Source organism: Microcebus murinus, chromosome 21 (genome assembly GCF_040939455.1).
Source record: "Microcebus murinus isolate Inina chromosome 21, M.murinus_Inina_mat1.0, whole genome shotgun sequence".
Classification (NCBI taxonomy): Eukaryota; Metazoa; Chordata; class Mammalia; order Primates; family Cheirogaleidae; genus Microcebus; species Microcebus murinus.
Window position 1 is genome coordinate 3,808,601 of NC_134124.1, and position 14,690 is coordinate 3,823,290.

At 39.5% G+C, this 14,690-nt stretch overlaps 1 protein-coding gene across 3 annotated transcripts in view; it reads left to right on the plus strand.

Moving 5' to 3' along the window:
* The window catches only part of SEC24A (SEC24 homolog A, COPII component), a 64,859-nt gene that overhangs the window by 4,235 nt on the left and 45,934 nt on the right, over positions 1 to 14,690 (plus strand). For all 3 annotated transcript variants that reach the window (XM_012762193.3, XM_012762189.3, XM_012762191.3), the window contains exon 2: positions 9,327 to 9,794. In XM_012762193.3, the coding sequence (XP_012617647.1) occupies positions 9,327 to 9,794 (468 nt within the window). The remainder of the gene's footprint in view (positions 1 to 9,326; positions 9,795 to 14,690) is intronic.

Genomic DNA, 14,690 nt, shown 5'->3' on the forward strand with positions numbered 1-14,690 from the left:
CCATTGAGCTTCTTGTTTGTGTCTGGGGACAGACCGAGAGCTCTTGAAAGACAGAAATAGTGACAGTAAAAACTAACATTTATTGTTCGCTTACTATATGCCCAGGCACTGTGCTAGCTTGCATTACATGCATTATCTCATTTAATCTTCACAACAGCCCTGTGAGGTAGGAACTGTTATTTTTACTGACAAGAAAACTGAGATGAATGGTTAAGCAACTAGCTCAAGGTCACATGGGTAATAAATAACAGAACCCAGATTTAAACACAGGAAGTCTTACTTGACCACTGTCATTCTACTTAAGTGGTTTTTTTAGTTGTTTGTTTGTTTGTTTTGAGACAGAGTCTCACTCTGTTGCCTGGACTAGAGTACTCTGGTGTCAGCCTACTCACAGCAACCTCAAACTCCTGGGCTCAAGTGATCCTCTTGCCTCAGTGTCCCCAGTAGCTGGGACTACAGGCAGACCCTACCACACCTGGCTAATTTTTTCTATTTTTAGTAGAGATGAGGATCTCACCCTTGCTCAGGCTGGTCTCAAACTCCTGAGCTCAAGCAATCCTCCTACCTTGGCCTCCCATAGTGCTAGGATTACAGGTGCAAGCCACTGTGCCCGGCCAAGTGGTTATTATCTCTGAATCCCAGTAGCTAGCACCTTGAATAAGTACCTGAATCCAGGATCAGAACCTTCTTTTTGGTTTCTTTATATAGGTAAATACTTATAATTGCAATAAGTATTTGCTGACATTTTAAAAAGCCACCAAGCTACAAGCTTGGTGGCTCACGCCTGTAATCCTAGCACTCTGGGAGGCCGAGGTGGGCGGATTGCTCAAGGTCAGGAGTTCAAAACCAGCCTGAGCAAGAGCGAGACCCCGTCTCTACTATAATTTAAATAGAAAGAAATTAATTGGCCAACTAATATATATAGAAAAAACTAGCCGGGCATGGTGGCGCATGCCTGTAGTCCCAGCTACTTGGAAGGCTGAGGCAGTGGGATTGCTTGAGCCCAGGAGTTTGAGGTTGCTGTGAGCTAGGCTGACGCCATGGCACTCACTCTAGCCTGGGCAACAAAGCGAGACTCTGTCTCAAAAAAAAAAAAAAAAAAAGCTGCCACCTACATTTTTTCCTTTGGATTTTAATTAATGCATGACCTGATGTTTTTGTTTAGCCCATTTTTTTTTTTGCTGTTTCTTCATCACATTTCATGAATGTCCTATAGATCTTGAAATTGTTCGTATTCTACTTTGATTCCTAGCAGCTGCTTTTCCGCTTTTGTTGTTTTCTATCCCCCCACCCCCACCAGACACTCAAGTAGCTAGGACTAAAGGTGTGTGCCACCACACCCAGCTAATTTTTTCTATTTTTGTAGAGACAGGGTCTTGTTCTTGCTGCTCTTGCTTGGTCTGGTCTCAAACGCCTGAGCTCGAGTAATCCTTTCGCCTTGGCTTCCCAGAGTGCTAGGATTACAGGTGTGAGCCACCTCACTCAGCCTTTTGTTTTTGTTTGTGTTAGATGAGGTCTTGCTCTGTTACCCTGGCTGGCGTGCAGTGCCATGATCATAGCTCACTGCAGCCTTGATCTCCTGGGCAGGAATGATCCTCTTGTCTCAGCCTCCCAAGTACCTGTGACTACAGGCATATATCACCACGCCTGGCTAATTTTTCTTATTTTTTGTAGAGCTTGGTGGGGGGGATGTCTAACTATATTGGGCCATTCTTCCTTCTCTGCCTCCCAAAGTGCTGGGATTACAGGCTTGTGCCACCTCGCCTGTGCAGCATATTCTTTTCATGTTCTTTATTGACTTACTGTGAAACTTTTGCTTATTTTGTACATTTTGATGATATTTGGCTTTCACTTGGCTGCATCTGGCTTGAAGGTGCCTCTTTGTCATATTAGCCTGTGATAAAAATTGTAAATACAAATACAAAACTGGGCCATGAAATCTTGTGGCAGTATTAGGCTGTGAGATGGCTGGTTTTTATCCAAATGACCCAAAATATAGTTATAAATTATTTTTTATGAATGTTTACATTTATTTAAAAATCTCTGTATTCTCTCTGCTACTATTTAGTCCATCTTTCTTTCCAGGATTACTGCCATAGACTCATTTTAGTCTCTGATTTTCCCTGGGGGGGCTGTTTCATAGGGTCTCCTAGGTTGCCTTTGAAAGCCCCATTGCCCTTAGTCTGAAATTCATACTTCTTATGGGGGTAGTCTTAAAATCCTTCTTCGCTTCAGATACTTGACTCGGTGCTTTGGTCCCGCCATACTGAACTTTTTTCAGAATGCCCATTTATGACCACAAGCTATTCCTTATGTTGTTCCCTTTACTGGGAACCCTCTTGAACTCCTTTTCCCAAGGCTAACTTGTGTTCTCCAGGTTTCAGATTAAAATTCCCTTCCTCAGGAAACCATCTTTGCTATCTTTTGGCCTTCATCTAGCCAAAGTGCTGCTTCCTCAGTGCTCTCACAGTGTCCTGCATTTCCCATATCGCTTCACTCTCTGTTGTCATTGCCTGGTTCTTTGTCTTCACATCTAGACTGAGCTATGTGAGTGCAGAGATGGAGTAAACTTGACCTTTGTGTTCTCAGAAGAGACTTAGTAAATGTAATAAATGTGTATTAGGTTTTCTTTCTTTCTTTCTTTATTTATTTATTTTTTGAGACAGAGTCTCACTTGTTGCCCAGGCTAGAGTGCCGTGGCGTCAGCCTAGCTCACAGCAACCTCAAACTCCTGGGCTCAAGCGATCCTCCTGCCTCAGCCTCCCGAGTAGCTGGGACTACAGGCATGCGCCACCATGCCCGGCTAGTTTTTTCTATATATATTAGTTGGCCAATTAATTTCTTTCTATTTATAGTAGAGACGAGGTCTCGCTCTTGCTCAGGCTGGTTTCGAACTCCTGACCTTGAGCAATCCGCCCGCCTTGGCCTCCCAGAGAGCTAGGATTACAGGCGTGAGCCACCACGCCCGGCGTTTTCTTTTTTTAAAGTTGTGGTCTAACTCTGTCACCCAGGCTGGAATGCAGTGGCAAGATCATAAGTCACTGCAGTTTGGAACTCATGAGCTCAAGCGATCCTCCCACCCCAGCCTCCTGAGTAGCTGGGACTAAAGGCTGGTGCCACAGTGCCCAGCTGTAAATGTGTTTTTTCAGTCAGGGAATGAATAGAATGTTCTTAGTTATCCATTTAGAGTAAAATGATTAGCCTAAATATAGGGCTGGTCTTTAACTGGATGACACTAGGAAAAAAATTATTAGTTGAAATGAAATTATTTGCTTTACTAATAACTGAATTATCAATGAATACTACAGTGTTAAGGACACAAATATATGTTTCTTAGATGATGACAGTAGCTAATATTTAATGAGTACTGACTATATGAAAAACAGTTATGAATGTATCACAAAACTCATTCTCAAATTGTATTAGTTCTCTATTGGTGCTGTAACAAATTGGCATAAATTTAGTGGCATAAAAAAGCACAAATTTGTCATCTGGTTTCACTGGGCTAAAATCAAAGTGTCAGGGCTGAACTCCTTTTTGGGGGCTCTGGCAGAGAATGAGGGTTTTTTGCTTTTTCTGCCCTGTAGAGGTTATCTGCATTCCTTAGCTTGTGACCCTCTTTCCTCTCAAAGCCAGCAACAGTTTGTTGAGTGTTTCTCACATAGCATCACTGATACGGACTCTGCTGCCTCCCTCTTTCACCCTTGTGATTACATTGGGCACATCCTGACAGTCCATGATAGTCTTCCCATTTAAAGGTCAGTTGATTAGCAGCCTAAATTCCATCTGCAACTTTAATTCTCCTCTGCCATGTAATCTAACATGTTTTGTGGATTAGGGACATGAACATTTTAGGGGGCCATTTTTCTGTTTGCCGTACATATCAACTTTATAATACAGGTGCTATTCTGGTTCCTAGTTTATAGATTAGGAAACTGAGGTATAGAGAGGTTAACAATCTTGCTAAAGGGCAAATACTTGGCTCACACCTCTAATCCTAGCCCTCTGGGAGGCCAGGCCAAGGTGGGTGGATCGCTCAAGGTCAGGAGTTTGAAACCAGCCTGAGTAAGAACTAGACTCCATCTCTACTAAAAATTGAAAGAAATTAATTGGCCAACTAAAAATATATAGAAAAGAATTACCTGGGCGTGGTGGCACATGCCTGTAGTCCCAGCTATTTGGGAGGCTAAGGCAGGAGGATTGCTTGAGCCCAGGAGTTTGAGGTTGCTGTGAGCTAGGCTGACGCCATGGCACTCTAGCCTGGGCTCTGTCTCAAAAAAAAAAAAAAAAAAGGACTAACTCTTAGTAAATATCAAGACCAGGATTTGAATTTAGGTAGGTTATTCCAGTCTGTGCTCTTATATTTTTCTAGAATGTGTTGCAACAAGATGTGCTCTTAATCCTACTTTATAGTGCTTCTTTCAATATACATTTCATATATAATGACCTTGTACTATTAGGAAGATGATTATATAGGCATAGGATTTATGACATTAGTTTTTTATAGTAAATCCCAGAGATTGGATATACATTGTACTATGGAGTTAGAATATGGAATGTGATGAGGAGTACAGTTAACTGGTGGTATGATTTGGGACAAGTTGCTTAGCTGCTCTAAGCCTGAAGTTTCTCAGGATCTCAGAATCTTCAGGGTGCCTTGGAATATGCAGATTCTGTAATTTATATGTATGATTTCGGTAAATCATACACACATTCCTAGAAATCATAAGTAGTTAATTTCCCATAATATATTCCTCTGATACGATGTTTTGGAGATCAGCCAGAGTTAACTGATTTGTTTGTGCTTTTCTCTCCTTCCTTATCCCCTGTCTTATTTCCAGAAGGACTCAAGTTGGCAATATAAATGGGTTATATAAACATTGAGGAGATAAAATTTAGGGAAAGTGAAACCTTCCAAAAATCTGTGTATATATATATATATATATATGGTAAGAGTCACAATGTTTAGGTACTTTCAGCATATATTCAGAGTAGGTCAGCCTTATGGGACCCAGGACATTCCCTTGGTTCTAAGCAGATTTAGCATTCTCATTGGTGGGTTCTCATTGGTGATACACCATTAAATAGTGGCCTTTTTCCTCTGGCCAACTTTTAAATCTGCTTATTTTAAGATGATTCTAAGCCCAAGGTCACCATTTGAATAGTTTAAACACTTTTCAGTTGGAAACATATTGCTTTCTTCAGGGTCTTTAGACAAGGGATCAGTAAAGAAAAAATAAAAACAAAAACCTGATTTTTAATAGACAGGTCCAGAAAGTAACCTGCTCAGTGAAGGCAGTGTACTTGCCAGTAGCCAGGACTAAATGAGAATTTAATTGTTCATTTTCATCCCAGTGATTTTTTAAGTTTGTTGGCAGCTTCTCATTGGTTGAGCTTAAGTTTTGGTTTTCTTTAATATAGGCATTTACAAAAAATAGCCCGAGATAAGTTTGACTTATGTATTTGTTCTTTTTTTTTTTTTTAAATCAATTTTATTGAGGACTATTTTGTATATAATTAAGTTCATCTATTTTAAGAGTTCATTGAGGTTTGGTTTTTTTGAGATAGAGTCTTGTTCTGTTGCCCGGGCTAGAGTGCTGTGGCATCTGCCTCACTCACAGTAACCTCAAACTCCTGGGCTCAAGTGATCCTTCTGCCTTAGCCTCCTGAGTACCTGGGACTAAAGGCATGCGCTGCCATGCCCGGCTAATTTTTTCTATTTTTAGTTGTTTGGCTAATTTCTTTCTATTTTTAATAGAGATGGGGTCTCGCTCTTGCTCAGGCTGGTCTCAAACTCCTGACCTCAAGCAATCCTTCCGCCTTGGCCTCCCAGAGTGCTAGGATTACAGGCGTGAGCCACTGTGCCAGGCCTACTTATGTGTTTGTAAATTGAACAAAGTTAAGGTCAATTAAGAGGCTAAACTGGTTTTGTCTACTCAGGGATTCTTTCTTCTTTCTTTCTTTCTTGTGTTTTTTTTTGAGATAGTGTCTCACTTTGTTGCCTTGGCTAGAGTGCCATGGCATCAGTCTAGCTCATAGCAACCTCAAACTCCTGGGCTCAAACTCCTGGGCCAAGTGATCCCACCTCGGCCTCCCAGAGTGCTAGGATTACAGGGGTGAGCCACCACTCCCGGCCTACTCAGGGATTCTTTAGGTCTAGTCTCCATTTTAATTTATTTTAACACAGTCAAATAGGAATGTGAACCAAATCAAATATTTGAGTTAGAACAGTGCCAGGCTTTCTGGGGGAGACAAATTTTTTTTTTTTTGGTGCCCAAACAAGTTAAGACGATTGCTTGAAAATAAAAGTATTTAGCATCCTTTGGAATGAAATTACTATATATGTTTGAATATAAAATAACCCTAAAGAAAGACAATGCTCCATTTTCCCAAAGAAAAGATTCCGCTTCTCTTTTTTTTTTTTTTTTTTTTTGAGACAGAGTCTCACTCCGTTGCCCAGGCTAGAGTGCTGTGGCTTCAGCCTAGCTTGCAGCAACCTCAAACTTCTGGGCTCAAGCGATTCTCCTGTCTCAGCCTCACAAGTAGCTGGGATTACAGATGTACACCACTGTGCCCAGCTAATTTTTCTATATTTACTAGAGATGAGTCTTACTCTTGCTCAGGTTGGTCTCAAACTTCTGAGCTCAAGTGATCCTCCTGCCTCAGCTTCCCAAAGTGCTAGGATTATAGGCATGAGCCACCATAGGTTTTTATTAAACTCAAGAATTTATACACATATTTCCTTCATACATACATATTTAAAAGTAGCTTTCAGTCTTCAGTGAAATTATTCATTAAACCATGGTATATTGTATGGTAAAATGTTATAATGGAGAATTGTAAAATGGTTATGTTTTTTGGACTGCAGTCTGCTCCAAGTTGGTTTAAGTACAGAATGCATAACCATCTCTCCAGAGGTAGAGTTATCAGATACAAAGACCCCTTGGTGTATACAGGTGAACAAATATTACAAACTAATAGGAAAATGGAACAATCAAGATAGGACCAGAGGTACCTAATGAGTGAAGAACCATGTTTGATTCATCTAACAAAGATAGATCTAATGAATCTATGGTTCAAGACATTGGCTCCTTTCTTGTGTGAGTTGACATACTCTATATTAAACCTAACCCTGTAGAAAAATTGAGCTTTATAGTAAAGTTTACCTAAAGAGCAAGCAGGAAACAAATAGATTCAAAGAATCAGAATACAGGCCGGGCGCGGTGGCTCACGCCTGTAATCCTAGCACTCTGGGAGGCCGAGGCGGGCGGATTGCTCGAGGTCAGGAGTTCGAAACCAGCCTGAGCAAGAGCGAGACCCTGTTTCTACTATAAATAGAAAGAAATTAATTGGCCAACTAATATATATAGAAAAAAATTAGCCGGGCATGGTGGCGCATGCCTGTAGTCCCAGCTACTTGAGAGGCTGAGGCAGGAGGATTGCTTGAGCCCAGGAGTTTGAGGTTGCTGTGAGCTAGGCCGACGCCATGGCACTCACTCTAGCCTGGGCAACAAAGTGAGACTCTGTCTCAAAAAAAAGAAAAAAGAAAAGGTAATAGGGGCCAGGCATGGTGGCTGACACCTGTAATCCCAGCACTTGAGGAGGCTGAGATAGGAGGATCGCTTGAACCCGGGAGTTTGAGGTTTACAGTAAGCTGTGATTATGTGACTGCACTCCATCCTGGGCAACAGAGTGAGACCTTGTCTCTAAAAAAAAAAAAAATCAAATTAAAAAAAAGGTAACAGCATGTGGGGAATAAATCATAGAGGCATAAGGCAAGTTGCAAGAGTATCAGGGCCAGATGCAGTGGCTCACACATGTAAACCTAGCACTCTGGGAGGCCAAGATGGGAGGATTGCTTAAGGCCAGGAGTTTGAGACCAGCCTGGGCAAGATCCAGACCACATCCACTAAAAATAGAAAAATTAGCTGGGCGTAGTGGCACGCACCTGTAGTGCCAGCTACTTGGAAGGCTGAGGCAGTAGGATCGCTTGAGCCCAGGAGTTTGCAGTGAGCGACGCCCATGCTGTACTCTATCCAGGGTGACAAAGTAAGACTCTGTCTCCAAAAAAAATAAATAAATAAGTATCAGTCAGGTGGCTATCAGACTTTAACTGTAATCTAAAATAAGAAATGTATTTTAAATAGTGGCCCAGTACATATAGTCATTTATGTATATATTTACAACTGAAATCACATAGTAATATTTGCCCTTATTATATGTAATGTGCTCTGATATTTTCTGTTTTTAACTATTCCATGTCAATAAAAATGATAGTTTGTAACTCAAATTGATTTCATAACACATTGATGGGTTGCTACCCATGGTTTGAAAAATATTGAGTTAACCCAGTAGGACAAAAAGCATTTTTGTATAGTGAGAACCTTTGTAGAGATTCATATAAGATGACTTCCTCTTTCTTGAGAAATAATTTTTGGGGAGAATCTTACCTTCTCATTGGGCATTTGTGGTACTTTGAATAATTGATGACCGTTTCTTTTAACTCTGTAATTAGAAATAGAAATGAAATTAAATATTCTGTTCACAATAGGGAGAAGCTACAAAATCCCTAGTGACAGATTTAACAAATAAGGTATAAGACATCTTTTGAAAAAAGCATCAAATGTTATTTGAAGATATAAAATAAATTTAAATAAGTAGGAGATATATTATGCTTTTGAATGGAAAGATTTTCTGTCATAAAAATATCAACTAATCCAAAATTAATATATAAATTAAATGTAATTCCAATCAACATTTCAGTATTTTTTGTGAGAGACTCTTTGAAATGGTCTTATTTTTGTGCATATCTGAAATTTTTCATTTAAAGGTATTTTAAATTTATAAAATAGCTGTTTATCTCTTTGTAACTTCCTTTTGTCTTGCCATTCTTTTTGTAATTTATCTCTACTGATAGATGTACACCTAGTATATTCATTTTATTGATAATTAGTCCTTTGTGTGACACTAGCAATAGGATGGCTCCAGTTTCTCCACATTCTTGCCAATACTCATTATTGTGTAGCGTTTTATTTTACATATCCTAGTTGGTGTGATTGGTATTTCATTGCGGTTTTGATTTATGTTTCTTTAATGACTAATGATGTTTATATTTCTCTAATGACTAATAATTGCTTGTGCTTATTAGCCATTTGTATATCTTCTTTGGAAATATATTTGAATATCTATTCAAATCTGTTATTTTTAAATTGGGTTATTTATCTTTTTATTGCTGAATGTAAGACTACCATATGTTTTTCTTTATTTTTTTTTAAAGTATTGTTATATTCATTTGAAAGACTAATTTTTCCTCCTCTTATTGGAAGGTCCTGTCCAAAATGCACTGATGTCTTCACAAGTGTCAGTGAGCCAAGGATACAATTTCCAGCTTCCAGGATCCTACCCTCATCTAATACCAGCAAAGACTTTGAATCCAGCCTCTGGACAGTCTAACTATGGTGGTTCTCAGGGATCTGGGCAGACTATTAACAGACCACCTGTGGCCTCTAATCCAGTAACACCTTTGCTCCATAGTGGTCCTATTCCCCGAATGCCACTACCTGCTTCTCAGAACCCAGCTGCTACACCAATGCCTTCTGGTAGTTTTCTTCCTGGAGCCAACCTACCACCGCCTTCGAATTGGCAATATAACTATCCATCCACAGGATCACAGACAAACCACTTTCCTCGTGCATCATCCCAACCACCTGTATCTGGGAATACAAGTTTAACAACAAATCATCAGTATGTTTCTTCTGAAGAACCTTCACTTCAAAACAGCTTCTTAAAGTCAGGTAGTATTTTTACAGGAGTGTATAAAATGTAGAAATGTGAAGCTTTTGCTTGTTTAGATGTTTGCATTAATACTTGAAGCCTTAAAACCATATGGAAAATTACTGGCTTTTAAAATCATTATTAGTCTCTATATAAATTACTTTTCTAACCTCTGAGTGAATTCAGATAACTTAAATTTATGAATTGGTCCTGCCTTGCTTCTTTCCTTTGAAAGTGTCTTCTATTTTTCTTTGAGTTACCCATGATAATTACAGGGATTCAGGTATGCATGCAGAACCATTCCATAGGGACTAGCCATTGCTTTAATGAACTGGGATCCATCATATAGCTAGAGAAGTTGAATAAATCCCTGTAGTCTCTCTTTGGTCTTATGAGGTTTGAGTTACCTTTTTGCCATGGCTGTTCTGGGGCCATAACCAATGTAGGATCTTGAAGGAGCAGGTCAAAACATGATGCTTTTGGTCTGAGGAACATTGTTTTTTTGTGTGTGTGAGACAGAGTCTCGCTTTGTTGCCCAGGTTGGAGTGAGTGCTGTGGCATCAGCCTAGCTCACAGCAACCTCAAACTCCTGGGCTCAAGCAATCCTCCTGCCTCAGCCTCCTGAGTAGCTGGGACTACAGGCATGCACCGCCATGCCCAGCTAATTTTTTTTTCTGTATATATTAGTTGGCCAATTAATTTCTTTCTATTTATAGTAGAGACGGGGTCTCGCTCTTGCTCAGGCTGGTTTTGAACTCCTGACCTCGAGCAATCCGCCCGCCTCGGCCTCCCAGAGTGCTAGGATTACAGGCGTGAGCCACTGCACCCGGCCAGGAACATTGTTGAGTTCAGCATAAATGATTGGTCAGTTGTACTCAGTAACTCCATGCAGTGAACAGAGATTTTTTTTTTTCTTTTTTAGACAGAGTCTTGCTCTGTTGCCCAGATTGCAGTGCAGTAGCACAATCACAGCTCACTGCAACCTCCAACACCTGGCTTTAAGCAATCCTCCCTGCTCAGCCTCCCAAAGTGCTAGGATTACAGGCTTGAGTCACCATGCTTGGCCCTGAACAGAGGTTTATGTGGATGCTTTCTTCCAAGAGTTTTATAATTTTAGCTCTTACATTTAGGTCTTTGATAAGTTTTGAGTTAATTTTTGTATATCGTATTAGGTAGGGTCCAACGTCATTCTTTTGCATGTGGCTATACATACAGTTATCCCATTACTTGATGAAAAGACTAGTTTTTCTCCCATTGAATTGTCTTGACTCCCTTATTGAAAATCATTTGATCATAAATTAAGGGTTTACTTCTAGACTCTGAATTTTATTTCATTGATCTGTATGTCTATTTTTATGTCAGTACCAAACATCTTGATTACTGTAGCTTTGTAATAATCTTTGAATTAGGGAAGTGTGGCTCCTCTAACTTTGTTTTCAAGATTGTTTTGGCTCTTCTGGTTCTCTTGCAGTTCCATATGATATTTAGGATCAGCTTGTCATTTTGGCAAAAAAAAGATAGATAGGGTTTTGATAGGGATTGTGTTCAATCTGTACATCAATTTGAGAAGAAAGCTATGCATTATATTCTTAGACTGACTTTGATCTTTTTATTTTTGAATTTTTTTTAGAGACAGAGTCTCATTCTGTTGCCCAGCCTGGAGTTCAGTGGCCCAATCATAGCTCACTATAACCTCAAACTCAAGCAATCCTCCTGTTTTAGCCTCCTGAGTAGCTGGGACTATAGGCCAATGCCACCATGCATAGTTAAATTTTTAATTTTTTGTTGAGACAGGGTCTCCCTATGTTGCTTAGGCTTGACTTGAACTCCTGGACTCAAGTGAATCCTCCTGCCTCCCTCTTCCAAAGTGCTGGGATTAGAAGAGTGAGCCACTATGCCTGGCTGATCTTTTTATTTTTTAATCTCAGTGTTTGGTCCTATCTGGTTCAGAAGTACATTCATTTAACCATTTCACTTTTCCTTTTTTGCTAATAAAATTAGTAGGGTCTTATACACCTACCAACATTAGTAGTGTTTCTTTGAAAAGCATTTAAAATTCTGTATTGGGCTCTGTATATTGATTCAGTGAAGTAATATCAATAGTTACCTTTTCTTCACTCATACATTTCTGTATGTATATGTGACATATACTCCATTGGGCTTGTAGTTTATTAACTGCTGACCTCCCCAAATGCTGGGATTATAGGTATGCGTCATTGTGCCTGGCTTTCTCTTCATAAGAGACCTCTAAAAGAAAATTCCTCGTTTTTTACTTTTGTTTTTTCAACCCATAATTCATAATAGGTACGTGATACTCTGATATCAAAACTGTGGGTATCTAAGTTATACTAAATTTCTAGTCCACATATTAAATTTTTTGAATTATTTTTTCTAATAGGCTACCTTTTTTTTTTTTTTTTTTTAGGGATGGTGACATTTCTTGGATAATAGGCTACCTTTTAACATCCTTACATTAATTAGCCTTAGGGATCTGAGAAGGCAAGCTCTGAAACTCTAACTATGAATGTTATAAATAAGAATTATTCAACTTGAAAAAACAATGTGTTTTATGAAATGTATCATAATCTGGATTCAAAAATATTCTTCTAAAAACTGTGAAAAAAATCTCAAAACTTGTATTCTGTTAAACATTAGCTTGTTACAAATTTGTGGTCAGATGTATTACATATTCTTGTTCATGCTGAGTTGGTGATGTACCTTGCCCCTTTGTCCCTTTGACTTCTCTGTATTGCCATAGATGTGTGTGAGTGCCTCTTGATAAGGAAGTTATATGGCAGTAATCTTTGTCTTCACTTTTATCAACAAGGCACTGATTTGTCTTGTTGGGAGCTATAAAGTTCACTAATAATTTTTCAATTTGGCCCTGGAGAATTTTTTTTTTTTTTTTTTTTGAGACAGAGTCCCACTTTGTTGCCCAGGCTAGAATGAGTGCTGTGGCATCAGCCTAGCTCACAGCAACCTCAAACTCCTGGGCTCAAGGGATTCTGCTGCCTCAGCCTCCCAAGTAGCTGGGACTAAGGCATGTGCCACCATGCCTGGCTGATGTTTTGTATATATATTTTTAGTTGGTTAATTAATTTCTTTCTATTTTTAGTAGAGACGGGGTCTCGCTCAGGCTGGTTTTGAACTCCCGACCTCGAGCAATCCGCCCGCCTCAGCTTCCCAGAGTGCTAGGATTACAGGCGTGAGCCACCGCACCCGGCCTGGCCCTGGAGAATTTATTTAATAACAGTATTGACCAGCCTGATGAGCAAGAGCGAGACCCCGTCTCTACTATAAATAGAAAGAAATTAATTGGCCAACTAAAAATATATAGAAAAAATGAGCTGGGCATGGTGGCGGATGCCTGTAGTCCCAGCTACTCGGGAGGCTGAGGCAGAAGGATTGATTGAGCCCGGGAGTTTGAGGTTGCTGTGAGCTAGGCTGACACCATGGCACTCTAGCCCTGGCAGCACAATGAGACTCTGACTCAAAATAAATAAATAAATAACAATATTGAAACATTTTGGAAAATTTCCTACATTTATTCCTTAAGTTTTATAAAAGACAGGATTAACTGTATGCTATAAGTAAACTTTATTACCCATTTCACCTATAAACTCAGATGTTTAAAAGAAGTCTTAGAAAGAAAAATTAAAGCACACATTTATCAGTGGTGTTTTTTTGGATTTTTTTTTTTTTTTTTGAGACAAAGTCTCACTCTGTCACCTGGGCAAGAGTGCTGTGGCATCAGCCTAGCTCACAGAAACCTCAAACTCCTGGGCTCAAGCGATTCTCTTGCCTCAGCCTCCCAAGTAGCTAGGATTACAGTTACATGCACCATACCCAGCTAATTTTTCTATTTTTAATAGAGATGAGGTCTTGTGTCTCGCTCTTGCACAGGCCTGTCTCGAACTCCTGAGCTCAAGCAGTTCTGCCACCTTGGCCTCCCAAAGTGCTAGGATGCCACCATGCCCATGCCTCTATAGTGTTTTATCTATTAATATTTTGTAGATTGTTCCTCCTCTTTGGCAAATGAGAAGGCAGAAATAATGTTGTTAACTTGAAAGAACGGGAGGTTGGGGGCTTTGAAACGTTGATATTGCATGGAAGAATTTCCTAAGAGCAATTGATCATGTTTTTACACTGGTTAGAACTTACTGTCCAAATAGAAAAACGGTGAAATTAGGACAGTGAAATGCTTAGTAGATACAAAGACAAATACTATGTTATTCTTAGTTTACTTTGATGGGTACTTTTAAGCCTGTCAGAAAGGAGTGTTTTATAATGTTTATATATATGAACTTTGGATCAATTTCTGATTTTTAAGCCCAGGGCGTATTCTTAATATAAAATTTAAGCTACTCTAGAAGGTGAACTAGCTTTAACCATTACTAGGTAAACATTATACAATGTATGAATTTATAATCTCATTTTTAACAGGTTATACCCCAATAAAACAAAACAAAATAAACCTAGGAGAATTTAGAATAACCACAGTACTCTGTATTTTTACTCTAAACTTAGTTGGTGTTAATTGCAGATTAATATACTTAACAAAATATTACAAAATTGATAAAATAAAATTAACATTTTTTTTTTTTTTTTTTTTTTTTGAGACAGAGTCTCCCTTTGTTGCCCAGGCTAGAGTGAGTGCCGTGGCGTCAGCCTAGCTCACAGCAACCTCAAACTCCTGGGCTCAAGTGATCCTTCTGCCTCAGCCTCCCGGGTAGCTGGGACTACAGGCATGCGCCACCATGCCCGGCTAATTTTTTATATATATATCAGTTGTCCAATTAATTTCTTTCTATTTATAGTAGAGACGGGGTCTCCCTCTTGCTCAGGCTGGTTTCGAACTCCTGACCTTGAGCAATCCGCCCGCCTCGGCCTCCCAAGAGCTAGGATTACAGGCGTGA